This window comes from Salmo trutta, chromosome 30, assembly GCF_901001165.1.
Source record: "Salmo trutta chromosome 30, fSalTru1.1, whole genome shotgun sequence".
NCBI lineage: Eukaryota > Metazoa > Chordata > Actinopteri > Salmoniformes > Salmonidae > Salmo > Salmo trutta.
In genome coordinates this window covers 22213424-22234349 of record NC_042986.1, presented here as the reverse complement: position 1 = coordinate 22234349, position 20926 = coordinate 22213424, and the positions used below count along the sequence as shown (strand labels likewise).

General features: G+C 45.7%; 1 protein-coding gene across 4 annotated transcripts in view; it reads right to left on the bottom strand.

The window, feature by feature from the left end:
- vps13d (vacuolar protein sorting 13 homolog D) overlaps positions 1-20926 on the bottom strand; it is a 62230-nt gene that overhangs the window by 27716 nt on the left and 13588 nt on the right. For 2 of the 4 annotated variants that reach the window (XM_029723388.1, XM_029723389.1), the window contains exons 20-51: positions 20184-20366; positions 18479-18662; positions 18053-18269; positions 17561-17732; positions 17308-17426; positions 16927-17151; positions 16068-16342; positions 15733-15866; positions 15351-15506; positions 14900-15107; positions 14584-14658; positions 14262-14465; positions 13891-13980; positions 13593-13733; positions 12298-12426; positions 11293-11367; positions 9838-9943; positions 9540-9692; positions 9127-9262; positions 8917-8964; positions 8496-8646; positions 8109-8325; positions 7577-7830; positions 5869-6060; positions 5616-5742; positions 4941-5083; positions 4644-4774; positions 4280-4455; positions 2340-2463; positions 1872-2107; positions 1571-1673; positions 1181-1338 (exon numbers count right to left, since the gene is read on the bottom strand). In XM_029723388.1, coding sequence (XP_029579248.1) covers positions 1181-1338; positions 1571-1673; positions 1872-2107; positions 2340-2463; positions 4280-4455; positions 4644-4774; positions 4941-5083; positions 5616-5742; positions 5869-6060; positions 7577-7830; positions 8109-8325; positions 8496-8646; positions 8917-8964; positions 9127-9262; positions 9540-9692; positions 9838-9943; positions 11293-11367; positions 12298-12426; positions 13593-13733; positions 13891-13980; positions 14262-14465; positions 14584-14658; positions 14900-15107; positions 15351-15506; positions 15733-15866; positions 16068-16342; positions 16927-17151; positions 17308-17426; positions 17561-17732; positions 18053-18269; positions 18479-18662; positions 20184-20366 — 5042 coding nt within the window. The remainder of the gene's footprint in view (positions 1-1180; positions 1339-1570; positions 1674-1871; positions 2108-2339; positions 2464-4279; positions 4456-4643; positions 4775-4940; positions 5084-5615; positions 5743-5868; positions 6061-7576; positions 7831-8108; positions 8326-8495; positions 8647-8916; positions 8965-9126; positions 9263-9539; positions 9693-9837; positions 9944-11292; positions 11368-12297; positions 12427-13592; positions 13734-13890; positions 13981-14261; positions 14466-14583; positions 14659-14899; positions 15108-15350; positions 15507-15732; positions 15867-16067; positions 16343-16926; positions 17152-17307; positions 17427-17560; positions 17733-18052; positions 18270-18478; positions 18663-20183; positions 20367-20926) is intronic. The other 2 variants (XM_029723390.1, XM_029723391.1) reach the window with 2 other exon arrangements.

The following is a 20926-nucleotide window of genomic DNA, read 5'->3' as shown; positions in this document are numbered from 1 at the left end:
GATGAATGGCACGACAATGGGCCTCAGGATGTCATCACGGTATCTCTGTGCATTCAAACTGCCAAAAATCAAATATAATTGTGTTCGTTGTCCGTAGCTTATGCCTGCCCATACCATAACCCAACAGCCACCATGGGGCATTCTGTTCACAACGTTGACATCAGCAAACCGCTCGCCCACACAACGCCATGCACATGCTCTGCAGTTGTGAGGCCGGTTGGACATACTGCCAAATTCTTTAAAACAACGTTGGCGGCGCCTTATGTTAGAGAAATGCACATTCAATTCTCTGGCAACAGCTCCGGTGGACATTCCTGCAGTCAGCATGCCAATTGCACGTTCCCTCAAAACTTGAGATATCTGTGACATTGTGTTGTGTGACAAAACTGCACATTTTAGAGTGGCACACCTGTGTAATGATCATGCTGTTTAATCAGCTTCTTGATATGCCACACCTGTCAGGTGGATGAATTGTCTTGGCAAAGGAGAAATGCTCAGGGATGTAAACTAGGGATGCTCAATATACCGATGTCAAAGCTGACGTGCATACCTATATAACGTAGGTAGATGACGTAATGAAGCCATGAAAAGCACAGCGCTACACAGAACAAAAGCAGAAAAATACTAAGCACACACTTCCAACAACTAAACAAGTTCAAGTCGAGCAGTCATTTGAAAGAGTAAGAACATTTCAGCGAGACAACTGAAAGGCGAAATCCATTAATGCCAAGATAATGGCATTCACTGCCCTTGACAATCAACCGTTCTGTCGTGGATGATGTTGGCTTTCGCTGACTGGTCGAGCACCTCGAGCTCAGATGTTGCCCTACCGTTGTTACACAGTATTGTTGAAACGCACATCCGTGAGCTACTTGCTATGGGCGTCCCTGCTATTAGCTTCACGACTGCAATTTGGACCAGCGATGTCAGCCCCATGAGCATGCTGAGTCAAGGAAAATATCGGTATCGGGCAAAAATGTAATATCGGTGCATGCCTAATGTAAACAAATGTGTGCACAAAATTTGAGACATATAAGCCTTTTGTGCGTATGGAACATTTCAGCTCACACTTTACATGTTGCGTTTATACTGTATTTTTGTTCAGTGTAGATACAGGCATATACTAAAAAGATGAAACCACACATAAGAATGGTTTTGAGTCAGGGAAGCAGTGACTGACTGATTGTCGGTGACCGCTGCCAACCCTGCGATGTCCAGCACCAGGGAGGAGTCCAGGGGGCGTGGCTGAGCAGGCTTGCTCTGTGGAGGGGAGGAGCCTTCGTGACAGAGCATTCCTGTTCCCGTCATCCGCCACAGCTGGGAACGCTTCCCCGGCTCCTGAGGTAACAGGAACAAGTTTGGAATATTGTTATTTTGGAGTTGGAAAAATTGTCTGTAAACTGTCTTAAAGCCTTTTTATTCATGGGTTTCAAGTGATCACTTCACTACTGAAAGTTCTATGAAACCCAATGGAGAGTTCTGTCCCAGTCATACAAAATGGGTGAAGTAGATGACATTTGAAGCATAAACACTGCTACGTTTTAAGGTGTATTTGATATAATGGTTGTACCTTTTTCTTGAGGACGACTCTCTGGGTCTTGGTCTCCACATCCAGCACCAGTTCAGCACCTGCCACCACCCGTTTTTTCCCCACCGGCCTCTTCCCTGCATCCCTGTAGAAACACAACAACATGAATCAGCGTTTATGTCTGGTTTCATTAGAGCATACTGGGAAACTAAAACATGGGATTTGTATTGCACAAGTCCAAGTAGTCCCTTCCTATTTGTCTGTTTTCGTCTGTTTGGTACCAAATGCACCTGACCCTGGTTCTGAAGTATGCCTGTCCATCCTCAGTCTCTCTCATACTCACTGAGAAAAAGTGTATGTGGCAGCGATGTAGATGAAGTTCTCGTAGTAGAGTTTGTTGTACTCCCGGAAGAAGTTCATATCAGCGGTGACCTCGGACGAGCCGGCACCCTTCACGATGAGGGTGAGGTAGGGGGGCAGGGTGGGCTCGTCACAAGCAAAGTCCAGCACTGATCCCGCCTTCACCTCCGTGTGAAGCCGGATGTCTGCCACCCCGTGCTGCCAGAATTGGATGGGCACCTGCAGTAAACAAACTCAGTTTGAGACTTAGAATCTCAATAAGATTATGGGTGCCATTTTGGCACACAAAATTCATCAATAACAGCATGCCAGTTACAATGTAAACTCCAATGTTTTATTTGACTGTTTGGCTCCAACATTGTTCGTTTCCCAATCTCTGTATCTACATCTATGGCGCTGAGAGAAACTGTGATATGAGAGTTCACCCCTGCAGACATCTCCAGTACTGTACCTCCGAGATGTTGTCGATGCGGAACGGCGGTGGTAGTTGGTCGGTGTCGCTGAAGCAGATCTGATAGGTGGCTCCCTTCAGTGTGATCTCAGCTCGCAGGAAGAAACAGTTGCCCAGTGTGTCTCTGTCATAGAAACAACACAGCACAACTACAGTAGAGGCATTTTCTGTAATACTTAACCATTATAATGAGTTGGGTATGGCATTATAAAGTTGGATATCTCTGTGGTCTTACACCTGAAACTCAGGTGTAAGTGTTTAATCATTTATGAATATTAAAAGTGCACTGTGCAGAAAAATCGCTGCGCCATTTCCCGGTTGCTGAAATTCTAATAGCTTGCCTAATTTCAATTTATGTGACAAAACAAGCAAGTATAGTGTAAAGAGTCATTATGCAATCTAAACTAAGGATGCACGATATAAATCGGTAAGCATATCGGAATCTGACGGTATTAGCTAAAAATGCCAAAATCGGCTCGATGTCTAGTTTAACGCCGTTGTGCAAAACCGATGTCAAAGCTGACGTGCATAGATATATAACGTAGGTAGATGACGTAATGACGCCACGAAAAATACAGAGCTACACAGAACAAGAGCAACAAAAAAAAAATAGTGCTACACGTGCAACACAGCATTCCTAACCTAGCCCACAATGTCTGCTGTGTGGATCGAGCAGTCAACAAGCCAAGGAGTCATTTGAAAGAGTAAGAACATTTCAGTGAGACAACTCAAAAAGGCGAAATCCATTAACTCCAAGATAATGGAATTCATTGCCCTTGACAACCGTTCTCTGTTGTGGATGATGTTGGCTTTCGCCGACTGGTCGAGCACTGGTACACGCTACCAAGTAGACGCTATTTTTCAGATGTTGCCCTACCGGAGTTACACAGTATTGTTGAAACTTACATTAATGAGCTACTTGCTATGGGCATCACTGCTATTAGCTTCACGACTGACATTTGGACCAGCGATGTCAGCCCCATGAGCATTATGAGTCTGACAGCACAGTGGGTCCACGAGGATTTCGCACTGAGGAAAGCCGTATTGCATGCTCAAGAATGTGCTGGTTTTCATACCGCTGCTGCCATTTCAATGGCATTTGAGAACATGAACACTCCTAGCTCCATTTGAACAACTGACTCGGGAAATAAGCTCATCAACTGTGTCTGCAGCAGACGTGATACCCTCTGTCATGGCATTGAAACGCCTGCTCAACAAAACTGTCCACACAGACCGTTGGGTTAACTTGGAAAAGTACTCTACTAGAGGCTGTGAACAAGCGATTCGGTGGCATTCTCTCTGAGCCTCTTTACGGTGTCGCCACCATGCTCGATGCTAGGTACACGGACCACTACCTTGATGCAGACAAGAAACAGGTTTACGTGAAATGTTACAGACAGAGCTGGACAAGATGTAAACGGACACAGTGACAGTGTGCACTGAGGAAGAGGCCACGGACAGACAGAGCTGAAACTTCACTGCTTGACATGTATGATGAAATCCTGGTTGAGAATGAACAACAAAACAGCATTTTAAGTAAGTGAAAGAAATAGGTTTTGATTATGTTTTACTGGTAATGGGGACATACGTAAAATGCCAACAACATAACTTTTTTGGTCAGTGTGTGTTTCAACTATTTAACTGTACTAGAATTCTTTAAAGGCCGCAAAAATGTTAAATATTGGTTATCAGGATCAGGTTTTTTGGCAAGGAAAATATCAGATATCGGTATCAAAAATGTCATATCCCTGCATCCCTAATCTAAACCACTGTGAAATATATTTTCCATAACCAAAAATATTGTAATATTAAAGTTAGATATTGCATTTTTAAAGCAGCTATGGTGCCAGGGATTTGTTCTTACTGTATTTTCACAATGAGCACCATTTTGTATGTATGACAGTATAGCCGTTTTCTCAGATAGTCCTATAGTCTTTTACCTCATGTTGACATGGAAGGACTTGGGCTTGTTGACCTCGAAGCCTCCGGACCAGGTGCAGTTTTGGGTGTCCATGAGGCGCACACACAGAAGCTGGTCGTAGTCATTCCTGGGCCAGTGGAAGACCACGCTGGAACCCGGCAGGGTGGAGATGTAGCCCTCTGGGTTCACCGTTCCCTGGAGCCAAACAACAACAATAAGGCTTGTTGACATGGTCCTTATCATGAAGCATTGCTGCTGTATGACTAGCTCCAATAAACATCAGGTTTGAGTCCTAAAACAGCAGACATCTGCTTTCTTTTCATTGCTTTGTTTTGTCCATTTGGATGTGTCTAATTCCTGTCTTTGCACTGTCAGTCACTCACCTTGCCCCTGGCAAACTCCCTCTGGGAGAAGGCCAGTTTGTGGGTGGAGCGGTTGTCCAGCAGGTACCGAGGGGCAAAGGTCACGATGTGGGTGTCTCTGTAGCGGCCCTTGCCTTTACGAACGTTGATGCCTGTGTGAAAACACAAAACAGCATATTTCAGGGCTGCGACAGGCTATATAATAGACAAGGGCAACAAATGGGCACCGATGCCCAAGGCTAACCATTAGCGAGGTGTTGTTGTTAGGCTACTTGCAGTTGTTGTTAGGCTACTTGCAGTTGTTGTTAGGCTACTTGCCTATGTTGTAGATGAGTCCAGGTCTATTCCCATGCTGGATGACCTTCACCGCCCTCACTCCACTCCCACCGTCCAGGGAAAAGCCCTGGCACCAACCAGGAACCCCGTCCGGATGGATCCCTTTCCCTATCCGCATAGTGCACCTGAGAAAAATGGAGAGATAAGAGAACCGGAATTGTGGAAGCAACATGGTGGAAGCTCAACTTAGTTGTTTTTTAGGATGTGAATTAATACATGGTTAAATAGCTAATAGTTAACAAATTAGCTAACTAGTTTATAGTTTGATTTCTAGCTGCTAATGTGTTGTCTGTCAATATATAGTCTACCATCCTTCTGCAATGTCTCTCCACAGACAGATGATGCAAACATATACACAGAAATGCACATTTTGGACAGAACTCGCAGTGCAGCCACTGGAGAGGATCTCCCTTGAGAAAACTGGATCTACTTTATATATTCAGCTACACTGTGCAGTAACATGTTTTCCTCACCGCAAACGCAAAGTGCTTTTAGACATCACCACTACTGAAATAATTGTATATTGAACATTTGTTCAAATGATGGTTTTATGGTAGTATTACTAAACTGTGCAACACTGCTCCTTTTATACATGTGAACAATAAAAGGGATAGTGTCTAGAATCAGAAGTGGAACCAGGCCCTACAGCACACTCACATGGCTGGCTGCTCCTTGTCAGTGTAACAGAAGAGCAAGGGGCTAAGACTCCTGGCTAACTCGTGCTCCTCAAACTGACCGCCTGCATCCGTCTTCCCATTGTCCTGACGGAAGATCAACGGCAGACCTGAGGGGAAGAAAACGGTCAGAACTGTCAAAAGGTCAATACTTATTTTAATTATATTCACTGTGTGTGTGTGTGTCTGTATATATGTGTGTGTGTTCTGCTTATGAGGGGGGATAGAGTAAGCACCGGTCTTGTTGATGAGCCAGTAGGGTGCTGAGATGAGGATCTTGAGCGCCCCCTGCGCCCGCAGGATGATGCGTATCGTGAGACAGAGCAGGCGCTTGTTGGCATCATACAGCCGCATGCGCACCACATAGTTCTGGGTACCAGGGGGAATCAGCAGCTCCTTACACACAGAGAAGTTCTCTAGCAGCACCCCTAGTGGGAGGAGGGGGGCACAGACATGGTCAGGGTGAAAAAGTGTGGAGTAGGCTGTACAGTTCAATGAAAAAGTCTAATGTGTGATTTCAGGCTGTAGGCAACAACATTTTAAAAGTCAACAAGGGGGTGAATGCTTTTCAAGGCACTACACATACTAGATACAGTGCCTATGGAAAGTATTCAGACCCCTTGATGTTTTCCAGATTTTGTTACAGCCTTATTCTAAAATGGATTAAATAAAAACAAATCCTCATCAAGACTCTTCCTAGAGCTGGCCGCCCAGCCAAACTGAGCAATCAGGGGAGAAGGGCCTTGGTCAGGGTGGTGACCAAGAACCCGATGGTCACTGACAGAGCTCTAGAGTTCCTCTGTAGAGATGGGAGAACCTTCCAGAAGGCCAACCATCTCTGCTGCACTCCACCAATCAGGCTTTTATGGTAGAGTGGCCAGACGGAAGCCAAAAGGCACCTAAAGACTCTCAGACCATGAGAAACAAGATTCTCTGGTCTGATGAAACCAAGATTGAACTCTTTGGCCTGAATGCCATGCGTCACGTCTGGAGAAAACCTGGCACCATCCCTACGGTGAAGCATGGTGGTGGCAGCATCATGCTGTGGCGATGTTTTTCAGCGGCAGGGACTGGGAGACTAGTCAGGGTTGAGGGAAAGATGAACGGAGCAAAGTACAGAGAGATCCTTGATGAAAACCTGCTCCAGAGCGCTCAGGACCACAGACTGGGGTGACGGTTCACGTTCCAACAGGACAACAACCCTAAGCACACAGCCAAGATAACGCAGGAGTGGCTTCGGGACAAGTCTCAATGTCCTTGAGTCGCCCAGCTAGAGCCTAGACTTGAACTCGATCAAACATCTCTGGAGAGACCTGAAAATAGCTGTGCAGTGACACTCAAGTCGCTCTGGATAAGAGCGTCTGCTAAATGACGTAAATGTAAATGTAACCTGACAGAGGATCTGCAGAGAAAAACGGAAGAAACTCCCCAAATACAGGAGTGCCAAGATTGTAGCGTCATACCCAAGAAGACTCGAGGCTGTAATCACTGCCAAAGGTGCTTCAACAAAGTACTGAGTAAAGGGTCTGAATACTTATGTAAATGTGCTATTTCCGTTCTAAATTCGCAAAAATGCCTAAAAACGTGGTTTTTGCTTTGCCATTATGGGGTATTGTGTATAGATTGATGAGGGAAAAAAACTATTTAATCCATTTTAGAATAAGGCTGTAATGTAACAAAATATGGAAAAGGTCAAGGGGTCTGAAAACATTCAGAACGCACTGTATATTATCATTACATCAATTGTGCATTTCCACTATGGGGTTTTACACCAGTCCTTAGTGTTTTACACCTGTGTTTTAGCCTCTGAGGCTTGGCCCACAAAAAGTCCAGGACCATGGCATTACATGGCTATGATATAGTATTCATTCCAGGTCATGAACATTGAGATTCTTAATAGGTGGAGAGGTGATTAGATGACAATGGCAGCGGTGGGACTCTGACCTAGCTCCATGTTCTGGGAGGTGTCTGCAGCATGCAGCACAGCCTCCTTGCCCGGCTTCAGGGAGCCCTTAATGGACGTGCCCTTGATGTAGTAGTTGAGGTCGCAGGGCAGCAGGTTGGCCAGCACCAGCGTGGGCAGCAGGTAGATGGTGTGGCCTGGCTGCCAGTAGATCTGCTTGGAGCTGCCAGAACCCGATACGGTCTTGGCAGGCTGCTGGTCCGGGTAGTTCTCTTTCTTGATCACCACGCAGAACCTAACAGAGGGCAGGAGAGAAGAGGCGGGATGGGAGAGGAAGAGAGTAAATGAGAATGTATCCCATGTAAGAAAATAAAGAATATTCTACATTTAGCCTGAGGGCTGATATGCCAATAGCATGCGCTTGTGGCTTAAACAAGTAGTGTAAACTTGGGAGACAAATTCTAAACACCAGGGAGGGGTTACACTAGAAATAAATACATGATTTGGTATGATTGGTTGGATTTATTTCTGGACTGAGCCGACTCAGACTGTGTGTACTGAACTGGAATTTACCTGAAGCTCCGTTTGAGGTGGTCCTCAAAGTCGGCCGACTGGCACTCCCTCTTGCTGCTCTTGACCTCGCCGGGTCTCTCCACGCTGGTCCAATGGATGGGCACCTTGCAGAAGAACAGGCCCAGGCCTTTGGGCCGCGCCTGCAGCCGCCACGACGTCAGGTGGAGGGGCACCGCCAGGGCCTCACCGGGCAGGATGGGCGGCAGCACCACAGGCTCTGAACAAACAGTTTGAGATACTTATATTCCTTCTTTAACCAATAAATAGTCTAATCTTCATGTCAATTCTTTTCACTGTTCAGTGTTTTTTTTGCATGGGAAATGGCGCCACCTGTTGTGTATTTCCCAGTGTGAGGGTGAACCATGATGTATCTTTGGGGTGACTCACTGTCTGGTGCTGAGGGGCTGTCCAGCCGCACCTCCATGGGGACTTCCAGGCGGTTCTTGACCATGAGGGCTGAACGGACTGTGATCACCTTCCGGGCACTACCCTCCATGGTGATAGAGAAGACCACGCGCACCGGTGGTAGAGCTGAGAACTACAACCACAGACACATCAGAGCCTAGCACCACAGACACATCAGAGCCTAGCACCACAGACACATCAGAGCCTAGCACCACAGACACATCAGAGCCTAGCACCACAGACACATCAGAGCCTAGCACCACAGACACATCAGAGCCTAGCACCAGACACATCAGAGCCTAGCACCACAGACACATCAGAGCCTAGCACCACAGACACATCCTAAAAGGGAATAAAAGGGGAAAGTACTGGCTTATAGAAGTGTGATTGAAAGCACACCTACATAGACATGAGGGTGTATGATGTTGGTCCTGCTGACAGGGCTGCCCACCTAGAAAATGTAAAGAAATATCACAAACAATAAGCACAAAGCAGCATAACGCTAACGACATATAGGTAACATGTGAGAGCAGTTTTGGAGGAAACTATACAGCTGTAGTTTATTAATAGCCAAGTAAGACAACCGCTCTTGACCTCTGATCTGAAGACTCACTGTGTTAGAGGGGTTGTTGCGGTCAGGGGCGGCGTAGCGGAAGAACACGCCCACTTTGTCCACGGACACGGGTTTGACCTGCTCCCAGCCCCCCACACGCACCAACAGCTGATGTAGCTTCAGCTCATGAGTGTGTCTGCAGAGAAACACAATAACCAACAGTTCAGAATACACACATCTCAGTTTGTATTGGTTTTTACATTTTAATCATTTAGCAGACGCTCTTATCCGGAGGAATTATAGTCAGTGCAAGGTAGTTAGTTCCCCAGATTGGCATTCATAGCTATGAATTATGAATCGGTGTGTGATCACCAGTCTAAAGTCTTATTCACTCTTGTCCTTGAACTTTTTTGTTCTTCCTTTTAGGTCTTAATCCCTATACGAAAATAATGGTGACGCGTCAGAAACCATACCTATGCCTGAGTTTCTCTCGAGCTTCAAATTCAAAGGGAATCTCCTCTCCGGGCAGCACCTCTCGCCACTGGCTGACATTGTGGGTGTCATCCGTGCCTGGGCCGTGCACGTGGGATATGGAGTCTGCACTGCCACTGTGAGACAGCGCCACCCTGTGGGCAAATGGAGCACTCTGGTTACCAACATGCAATGATTCAGGAAGGCGCAACAATAAAATGCAGAATGCCTAGGCTGCACATTTTTAAAGGTAGACTCAGCAATATGACATTATCAAGGGGAAGACTCTACTCCACTGACCTTGTAGGGGTGGTGGTGAGGGTGGCGAACCACATGGTACATCCCGTGTGATTGCGCAGGGCGTAGGGTACAAACGGCTGCCTCCGCTTGGACAGCTTCACGTCGGCTATGAAGCAGGCAAGGACAGTCAAAGACATGAGAGGTATTCTTTACTAAGGAACTGGCCAATAACTAACTTCAAACTGTCAACCACTTTCCTCACAGTTACTTAAAAAATACATTCAATATATTAAAGAATACATTGGGCTCTCTGAAATATAAAACATATTTTTCATGGAATGTTTTGGAATTTCCGTCTATTGCATTTGAAATGATATAAAACAATGACAAAAACAATGGCTTTTTAAAAATGAAATGCAGATATCCACATCAACATGCCATTTATTGGATGCTTCCAAAGTTAATGCACAACATCATTAATCCATTCCAAATGTCAGCATGGATTTCCGAATGTCAGTTTTCAATCATGTGTTATACAGATTGTTCCACGGTGGTAGGCTAACAACATGACCATACCTACCACAACGATGTTCATTCAGATAAAACATTTACATTTACATTTAAGTCATTTAGCAGACGCTCTTATCCAGAGTGACTTACAAATTGGTGCATTCACCTATAATATCCAAAAGATGGGAGGAGGATGCACAGATGAGATACAGCAACGGTTCACATTGACAGAGCATGCTCTGTTAAGCTTGGTTACTCAGAGGTAAATAATAATAGTAAACAATAATCACAATGGATTGGATTTCTATAGATTGACATTGAATGGGGGAGGTGAAACAACGTGAGAGAGAGAGAGTACACAAAGGAAAGCGTGACACTGAGAATATGCTAACAATCTAACATGACTCTGGGACGAGACACAATGGCTCTGTTCTAACATGGGGGGGGGCGTCACCTTCATCGGTAAATCCTACTTAAAAGTGCATCGTTAGCATCCAAGCTATTGGTTTCCTAAAATCACTGTTGGATTATGGATCAATTAAATACTATCTCTGAAGCAGCGATTATACTGACATTAGTTTAACTTTGGACAAATTTGCCAATATTGTTACAAGATAGTGAAACACTCGTGTTACACAAAACACTCTACATTTCCATTTTAGTATTTTAGCAGATGCTTTTATCCAGAGCGACTTACAGTAGAGCAAGTGTATGCATTTCCATAGTTTTATTTTATTTCGTACTGGTACCCCCGTGGGACTCAAACCCACAACCCTGGCATTGCAAGCGCCATGCTCTACCAATTGAGTCCCTTTGCATTAACGTTGCACTTAAGTAAGGATAGCGATGATGACCCCATGGTTTGGAGACCATAGAAATAGAATTACAAGTACCGCTTCTGACCACCGGTCCACCCATTCTACTTAATGATTCCCATTCTAGTAATTCTATTTCCTTGGTGGAGGCCAACTGCTGCCTATCTGATCTATGGTCTTTAGACTGTACCTCTGGAGAGAATCTGCTGCTCAAGGCAAGTCAAGCTGGCTGTGCTCCTAGTTCTAAGGTGGGCAAGAGGGACACCTGACAGCAGAGAGAGACAGTTACCACAGAGAGGAGAGAGACATGCAAGGGGTCAGAAGAGAGGACAAAGGTCAGGATGGGAGGATTTATATTTTTTACCCACCATGACCAAGTGTGTTTTATTTTATATTATGGGGTCATACCACCAATCAATAGACCTGGATCTGAGCTCAATAAAATCCTAACAGAAATCTAACTTTGACTTGAAACCTATCCACCCTAAGGCCTACAGTACAACACTGTCATAACAGTCTTTACAACTAGTTAGCATAATTTAGACACGATAGACTTATCTAGGCCTAGGGCGGAGGGTTCAAGTAAAGAGTTCAAATGTTTTGATAGAAACATGGAGTGAGTCTTAACTCTTAATACACCATTTGACAAGGCAAAGGAACTGTGTTCATGTTAGTGGACATACATTCCCAACACTTGTGGCAACATTTTCTTCAAACTCTCCAATTGTGCAATAACCATGCGAAGGCAGCGATTATTCAGGCACGCTTCCAAAGCATCTGTGTAAAGTTTTTTGCGTTGTCAAAAAGTCCCTCTCAATCAGTGTAATCTTAATCTGCACATAATGACATGTGATACAGTAGCAAAGATATTCTGGTACTACCTAAACATTATTACAGAATAAAGTGGGAACCACACAATCAAATACTCCAACACATATTTAAAGTGTTAAGATTGTCGTCACTACTCATTAGTGTTTGATATGTGCTGGAGCAATTGAGGGCCCTACTTTTTTCTACTGTGAAAATTTCTAGCCCATAACAAGTGACACGCGTATGTGTGCATACCAGTATGTGGTTTCATATGTAACTGTACAGATGTTATAGAGTATGTCAGCTGTGTGAATGATGTGTGTGTGTGTGTGTGTGTGTGTGTGTGAGTGAGAGAGAGTGTAAACTTAGGGGAAACAGTACTCACTCTGTCCGAAACAGGGGGGGTCCACTGAGGAACCCATCCAGGATAGGGCTGCCGAGGCCTGGGGAGGCTGCTGCTCCTCTTCCTTGCAGTAGTCAGCCAGCCAGGAGCTCTTGGTGAGGCTGTACTGCTCTGTGTGGCCAGGAGAGGGTGGTAGCAAGGTGAGGAGGACACTCAAATCCATACAAGGCCACCATTACAGACCACTGTCTCTGGCTTAAATACACTGAACAAAAATATAAACGCTACATGCAACAATTGAAAAGATTTTACTGAGTTACGCTTCATATTGGAATACAGATATGCATGTTGGTCACAACAACAAAAAAGTAGGGGTGTGAATCAGAAAACCATTCAGTATCTGGTGTGACCACCATTTGCCTCATGCAGCACGACACATCTCTTTCGCAGAGTTGATCAGGCTGTTGATAGTGGCCTGTGGAATGTTGTCCCATACGGCCATCTGCCCGGTACAGTTGAAACCGGGATTCATCACTTCTCCAGCATGCCAGTGTCCATCCAAGGGGAAGTCAGATATGACGCCAAACTGCAGTCAGGTTAAGACCCTGGTCAGACGCTGAGCACACAGATGAGATTCCCTGAGAGTTTGTGCAGAAAGTCTTCGCTGTGCATCAGCTGTCCTGGTGGCTGGTCTCAGACAATCCCGCAGGTGAAGAAGCCAGATGTGGAGGTTCTGGGCTGGTGTGGTCACACGTGGTCTGAGGCCAGTTAGACATACTGCCAAATTCTCTAAAATTACATTGTAGGCAGCTTATGATAGAGAAATGAACATTCAATTCTCTGGCAACAGCTCTGGTGAACATTCCTGCAATCAGCATCCCAATTGCACGCTCCCTCAAAACTTGAGACATTTGTGGCATTGTGTTGTGTGACAAAATTGCACATTTTAGTGGCCTTTTATTGTCCCCAGCACAAGGTGCACCTGTGTAATGAATGATCATGCTGTTTAATCAGTTTCTTGATATGCCACACCTGTCAGGTGGATGGATTGTCTTGGCAAAGGAAAATGCTCACTAACAGAGACGAAAACAAATGTGTGCACAACATTTGAGAGAAATAAGCTTTTTGTACATATGGAACATTTCTGGGCTCTTTTAAACAGCTCTAAATACCCTTTAGTTAAAGAAGTCAAAGACACATCCAAAAAGGCACCCTTTCACTACATAGCGCATTACTTTAGACCAGAGACCTGTGGGACCCAGTCAAAAGTAGTGCACGACGTAGGGAATAGGGTCAAATGCATCCCGTGTCGAAATAGTGGGCAGTGCAGGTCATACCCAGGAGAACAGAGGTGATGTTGACATCCAGTCTCTGCTTGGCACGGATACCCATCTTGAGGCGTGGGGGGTGGAGGCGCCCTGCAGCCTGCTGCTGCCAAGTCAGGAAACAGGGCCAGGGCTCGATGAAGGGCTCCCAACCTGACACACACGTAAACATGAACACAGAGATATGGATAGGAACAGAGAGAAACATACAATGGAACAGCGGTTCAGATCATTACAGGATCATTTGGCTCTGGGTTACAGCTAAACGTTGTGACTGACTGGCCCCGGACGTTCATCTCCAGCAGCTCACCTGACAGTTCTCTGTTGTAGTAGTCCCCTGACAAAGTGAAGCTGCCGTTGCCCTCCTGGGTCGAGCCAATCCGCTGCAGCACATACAGCCCTGCCACGGGAGTTAAAAGGAGAATGAGCGCTCAGATGACATTACATTGTTCCGTTATAGTATTAACACTGACTATAGTACGTACCACTAACATTATATTACACACACTATCAGTATGCACGGTATCTGAATATTAAGTAGCTATAGAACAAGTTTTCAGAAAGGTGAATGTTCCAGCTTCTGTTTGTTGCTTTCATCCAAACTCCCAAAACACACAGTGGAAATGACATGAAAAGGGGATTTCCTTCCACATATATGAAGGGCAAGGCGCTCAAACTGACGTGAGAAAGTGAACTCGGCCAGCGGGACGTCACAGTCCAGACAGTCGTCGATGAAGCAGATACACACGCTCTCCGCCTTGACCTCCACCCCGGACAAAGGGTGCGACGAGTGGCTGGCCGAGTCCGGGTCTGCTCTGCCCCGGGCCTGACCCACCATGGTCTCTGCATTCTCCAGCAGCCATGTGGCAGCCTGGTCCAGTTGGCCTGGGAGGGGACAGACAAGGTGGGCAAGTCCATACCGTGTATGAAAAGCGTGGCCACATTCCATTCCTAGTGAGAGGAGATGTGGCATTGAAGAGAATTGTAGCTAGAGCCTCCTCACCTTTGCTGTGGATCAGGGCTCGTTTGCAGTCCTCCTTCCTGAAGCCTAGATCCTGTAACCGAGTCAGCTGGCCCTCTGAAGACAAAACATATCACCTCATACCAGGGTTATGGTAACAAGCTGTGCTGCGTATCTTTTATTATTATACCGGAGTTATTACAGCTTGTGAGGTCAACACTCATGGGTCAGGAACAATAACAGAGCCAGTGGTAAAGATAAATAAACGCTAACATGACTATTCTAACATAATAGCTACGCAAACCCTATTCCCCAATATAAGTCAACTACACCCCTGTAGGCCTCTGAGGTGACATACCTAGCAGGGCCTCGGTCTTGTGCCTGAAGTTGTCTTTCTGGGAGCTGGAGGGGTCCTGGTTGGCTGTGGATGGTACTTCAAGGGCCTGGGTGCCTTCGGCAGTGTCGCTGGGCCCGGGAGAGCTGGAGGTGGGGATGGATTTGGCGATAGCCAAGAAGAGCTGAACGTCGTTGTAAGAAAGCCGGATGTCCAAAGCAGGGAACTGGATCTGTGAGGACAACAGAGACCCATTGACCTTTTGCACGATCACAAAAAGTGTTCTAATCACAAAATAGTTTTTTTTCTCTCCAATAAACCCGGGTTATGTTCAGTAAGTAGGCATGAAACAGTACAAAATGTGTCGAAACAGAATAAAAACAGGTGCTTTCAATGGATTTTCAGCAAATGTGTTCTCCCATTTGGTACCTACTGAACATTACCCCTCCATCCCCACCCCTGACTGAACCCTGACCTCCAGTAGAGGCGGGAAGTCTGCCATGTTGAAGGCGTCTAGCAGGCCAGAGCTGCTCTGGTAGGTGGGACTGCCACACAGCTCCACCTGCACGTTGACAGGGTCGATGATGGACAGGGCTGTCTCCTGCTCACTGCCAAGCCGACAGGAGAACACCTGGACAGGACGACACCAACATGTGTAGAGCGTAAGAGTTGGAAAGAGGGCGCACCCCCTATCTTTGACATGATCACCTCTGTGACAGCTTCTGTACCCTCTAACTCTATGGAATATAGTTTGTGTCAATTTGAATATGGGTCTAACTCAAACTGACATAGGGCTCTGTATTGAGTTAGTAGTCCAGTGGTTTCAGGACATAGTTGTGAAAGTAGTGGTCAGTCACCTCGATGCCGGCCAGGCTACCAGAGAATGGTCTGTCCAGCAGACGGGGTTTGTAGGTGAGTACAGTAGTGCCCTTCAGAATGACGGCATTGGTGTCCAGACAAGACGAGTCCTCAACCACCACAAACTCAGTACCTTGGACAAAACATGTATTTTATGTATTATCATTATGTTTATTATTGAGATTACAGTCATTAACTAGTGGTGACAATGCAGCATAAGAAACATCACGACTATGAGAGACAATTCAAATGATATCTGTGCTTGCCAATATCTGAATCTCTATTGTACAACAGAGACTTACAGCAGGGGAGTCTGCCTGCTGTAGCTCCTCACCTGTCACGTTGACCTTAACTTCCAGGTACCGATCCTGCATGACGGGCACAGTGGACCTCTTGGTGACCACGCCGCTCTTGACTGTCTTGGGCATAACGGCACCTGTGGTCTCTGTGTCACTGTTGCCGCTGGGCCAGCGCTGGCGAGGCGCGCCATCTGCCCCCTTCTCAGTGGGCATGCGCAGAAAGTCCCGAACCAGCTGGAGCCAATCAAAGATGAGGAAAACACGCAGGTTGTTGAGGACAATGGTGAAACAGGACGAGTCTCTAGTGGACCTGACAGGAGAGAAAGGAGAAGATAATGATTAGTAAGTGTGGGTCTGCGTGTCTGTCTACGTCAGGAGGTTCCACATGGATGGTGTGACGCAATCGCGGCGCCTTAGGAGGCACGCTGAGGTCAAATTGAGCTCCGTACCACATCGACGTTCCCCTCTAAAAATTTTGGAACAATGTGGAGGGCTCCGTATAGCTCCATATTGACATGACTGGTTGACGGTAGGTGAGGGTGGAAGATCCAATATAAACACAATTTCATTTCCTTGACAACTTCCTTCACAAGCGCTGTGCTGCTCCGCGAAGCGCAAGAAGTATGAATGTCCTGACTTCTGCAGAGGCCGTATCACAGTAAATGCTGTACGGCCAATGCAGACGTCGGATTGACCAAGCAGCGCTTTTAAAGGGCCATGACCGTGTCCAAAATGGCACCTTATTACCTATGTATTACCCTACGTATATATCCATTTTAGATTTGCCAATACAGGCACAGACTTGGTATTTGGCATTTCACAAGACTCTGTGCTTGGACCCGTTATTTTCTGCATACATGTTACCACTTCGAAATGTTATCCGCAGACATGTACCTGTAATGCAGCTCCAGCTGGAGTGTGGCCCGGTTGGTGCCCGTCTTGGAGGGTTGCAGGATGCAGTCGAAGACATTGTGCTTGCCCCTGGCACTGCTGCCTACGTCCATGCCAGGCCCGGTGTAACGGGTGTCATATGCCAAGAGGGAGTGAGACACCAGATTCACCGACTTGGAGCCGTTAGAGAAACTCTCAAACAACAGCTTAGACTTCATGAAATCAAACCTGCAGATAAGGAGAGGAGCGCTTCAGTGCGGAACACCGGATTTGGATTGTCCGTTTACTTCCTGAATTGAAATTGACCCAAACCAATTGGCAAAAGTAAAAACACAGAAAACATTTGATATCTCCTCGTGCTCAAAACGAAGCGTTAATACCAACCTGGCTAGTGAGCATGGTTTCTGTCCCGTGGCGTTGGGGCTGTCCAGCAACTCCAGGCTGACGTTCATCATGTCCACCAGGACGGACAGGCTGGTGTACACATCACCACTCAACACCGTCTGGGGACACACAGAGTCACTCAGAAGAATCCCTCTCAGAAGAACATTGTTAGTCAATTAAAAGTCTAGAATTGGCAGTCAGCCACAGTGCAGAGAGTATGTGTGTGTGTGTGTGTGTGTGTGTACACACTCACATAGTTGCTGGGGTCCTGCAGGTTGTACGGGCGGAGGAACTCCTCAACAGGCTCTCCTAGGTTGTTGTCCAGCAGGCCTCGGATCAGCTGGTAGCGCTCCAGGTCCAGGGAGCAGTGTACCGAGGACAGGCTGCCGTGGATGGACATGTCTGGTACCGTATGGCTCAGCGCACTAGTCAATCAATCAATAATTCAGTCAAATCAACCAGTCAAATCAACCAAACAATACTATCTTTTTTTGTCCCACTTGGAAAAGTCATCAGCACACAGGAACAACTATTATTAATCAATAGTTACCAGCAACATACAAACACATACAACAAAGACAGTCAGTTTAACTCATTTAGAGATCCATTACCCAGCAGACAAATATGGTTGAAATGACTAGTTTTGCCCAGTGGGTAACAATTATGTAAGCAAGAGAACAGTAGTGTTGTTGCTGAAGCAAGCCCAACAATGTCTATTAGTGACCGTCTTTCACATTAGGCTCACCTATCCAGGTTGCGCTCCACTTTAAGTTTGAGGTGGCAGCGCTCCTCGAGCAGAGATGCGGCGGTGCGGCGGACCGAGTAGGAGGGGAAGACCAGGTCTGAGTCGGGCTGCTTCCCTGCGGCGCTGTCCCACAGCTGGCAGGGCAGACGCTCCGCAGCAAAGATGTCCATCTCCTGAAGGTCCAAGGCTATGCAGTCCAGCAGACACACATGATCCTCTGGGAACACACACACAACATCAAGAAGCTTATTCTGACTATTCATTTCAAGTATTTATTTATTGATTGAGAAGTACAACGATTCATACACATTTGCAGAGAATATATGAGTTTGAGACTGTGAAGAAGTAGAAGACTACTAATATTCATCTTCAGTATTAGCGTGACATCTTCACATTTAAATAACGCTTAATGGTCACTGGGCTCACCCAGGATGAAGGGTGGGTCGTCCTCGCCAGGGATCCTCCCAGCAGCAGGCTGGGCCTGGGGCCTTCCCAGGGTGAAACCAAAGGATGCGGGGGTGGAGGAGGTTTTGGGCTTCTCAGTTGACTCCTCCTCCTCCTCACTAATCGTTGCTGGTCCAGTCTGTGAATGGCTATCCCTCACGCGATCCTTAGGAAGCAAGATGAAAGATTAGCCAAGTGATGAACGATGAACTGCTTAATGAACGAACACTAACATCTGGAAGAACCATTGCCATTAACGTTCTCTTATTACTTCACATCTGACAAAACCTAATTAGCATGACAACTTAGCTAATGTTCCTCTATCATAGTGTCGGAAGGAACTGCTGCAATTGCTCTTCCAAGCCTAAACAGTGAATTTGAAAAATCCTTTAAAGTGGCAATCAGCAGTTGAAACAATAACAAAGCATCCTCCCTGGCCCTGTTTCGATAAAAAGCTGAGTGATGGGGCTGGATGAATGCAAATTCATAGAGGTATGGATGCAAGGACTGACCATCCATGATATCACAATTATAGTTTTAGCCATGATTTGAGGCTATATAGTGTGGGGTTTTTTTTACATTTACTTTATTTACAAAAATTTACTTTATTTAAAAAAGGTATATTTTGGGTTCTAATGGGGTACGACAGTTGAACTAAGCTAATGACGCATTCATAAGTTATATTCTTCAAGACTCAATGTGTACATAGAATTACATTTATACTTTAAGTCCAAAAATGTATGTAGCATCTGCTGATTGCCCATTTAAGTAAATTACCAGAAAAACACCGAATAAATATACAAATATGTAAAAAAAAAAAAAACACCCAGGGAATTGATTCAAGTGGTTCAGGATAGAAAACACACAAAAACTGTTAACCCTGAAAGTCCACAGAACAACCATCTGAGATAGAGGGCAGACGGTTCACACCTCAAACCAAGCAGCACACCAAAAACATGCCCTTGTACCTTGTAGTGGGAAGGGTCCTTGTACGAATTAGCATGCAATATCAAATTCTTCACAAAACAAAATACAAAATGGTGATGAAACACTGTATGCTACCACAAACTCCACCTGAAGCAGTCATTACTTTTAGAGTTAAGAAAAAACTAAAGTTAGTATGAGTTAAATATACAAACTATTTCCTCATACATTGCTAGTATCTAGTGGCCACAGTCTCATGCTCAATTGAAAACTCAGAGAGGACTGTATTCATAAAGCATTTTCCATTTGACTGTCACTAGTAAAGAGACATCAGGCTGGAGCGCACAACAGCAATGCAAGTACGTATTGTACCACAAATACTGAATATACCATGTAGGCGCCAGTGAACATCATACCTCATTCAAAGTCTGATGGGGGATAAAGAAAAGTGGCATCAAAAAAGCAACCCTTGCTAATGAGCATTGTTACTGGAGAATGTTTGTGGTCGACTATTCTGCAGCCAAACAATGATGATGACAAAGTATGGATTTAGGGTTTTGCCATTTAAAACAGGTATCATATAGTCCTATAAAATGCTATAAATCATTGCATCACATTTGTCATATGAAAACATCTAGTAATGTAAAATGCTTCATAAATACGACCATATTAGTCCAGTAGGAGGGATGTGGACGACCGGTAACACGCCATCAGGACTCACCAGAGAGGGGAAAAAGGTATGGGCCATGGTAAGTTTCTCTACCTTGTCTCTGAGTGAGAAGGTACCATGGGTTCCAGCCGGCAGGAACGAGTTATGGACGCGCAGCTGGCCCAGGTTGGCAACAATGAGGCGCGGCGAGCGCGAGCTCTCGGGGATGAGCAGCACGGGGGCACCCGCCTCGATGTCTAGCAGCACACGGGATGCCCGCTGAGGTCGCTCACGAACCTGTGGGGAAGGAGGCAGGGATGGTTGTCTTTTTTTAGCTTCTGCTAATGACATTAAGGTAGACTGGTATTTGCCTAGGATCAAATGGATAGGGGACTGAATACTACAGACTGGTCTCTGCTGACCAGGTGTAAAAGTGCTAAAGGACAATCCAAATATTCATTACATTAATTACAATTGAATCTTTAAGAAAAAAAAGTATAAATTGTTTCTTCAGATAATTTGAATCTAAAATACATGTTACAAATTGAGGCACATAAATTACAAAACTGGGACTGGGAGATTGGATGCCTCCTGGTGTGCTGGTCCAAAACAGTGTCCTGTGCCATATGTCAGTTGGGATTTAACAAGCAGGCCAGACATGGTGCTCAGTGTCCAGTCTGATCGCAACAGAGACGGCCACACTGTCTTGAGGTGACCCAAGGTCAACCTGAGGGTGACGGTAGGTGACAACTCCCTGGGCAACTCGCAGCCATCTTAGTTGGCAGGGAGTACAACGGAATGCCATAACGCCAGGGTAGACGCTACAGTTCAATTAGCTATGTTTCATCGAAATGTGT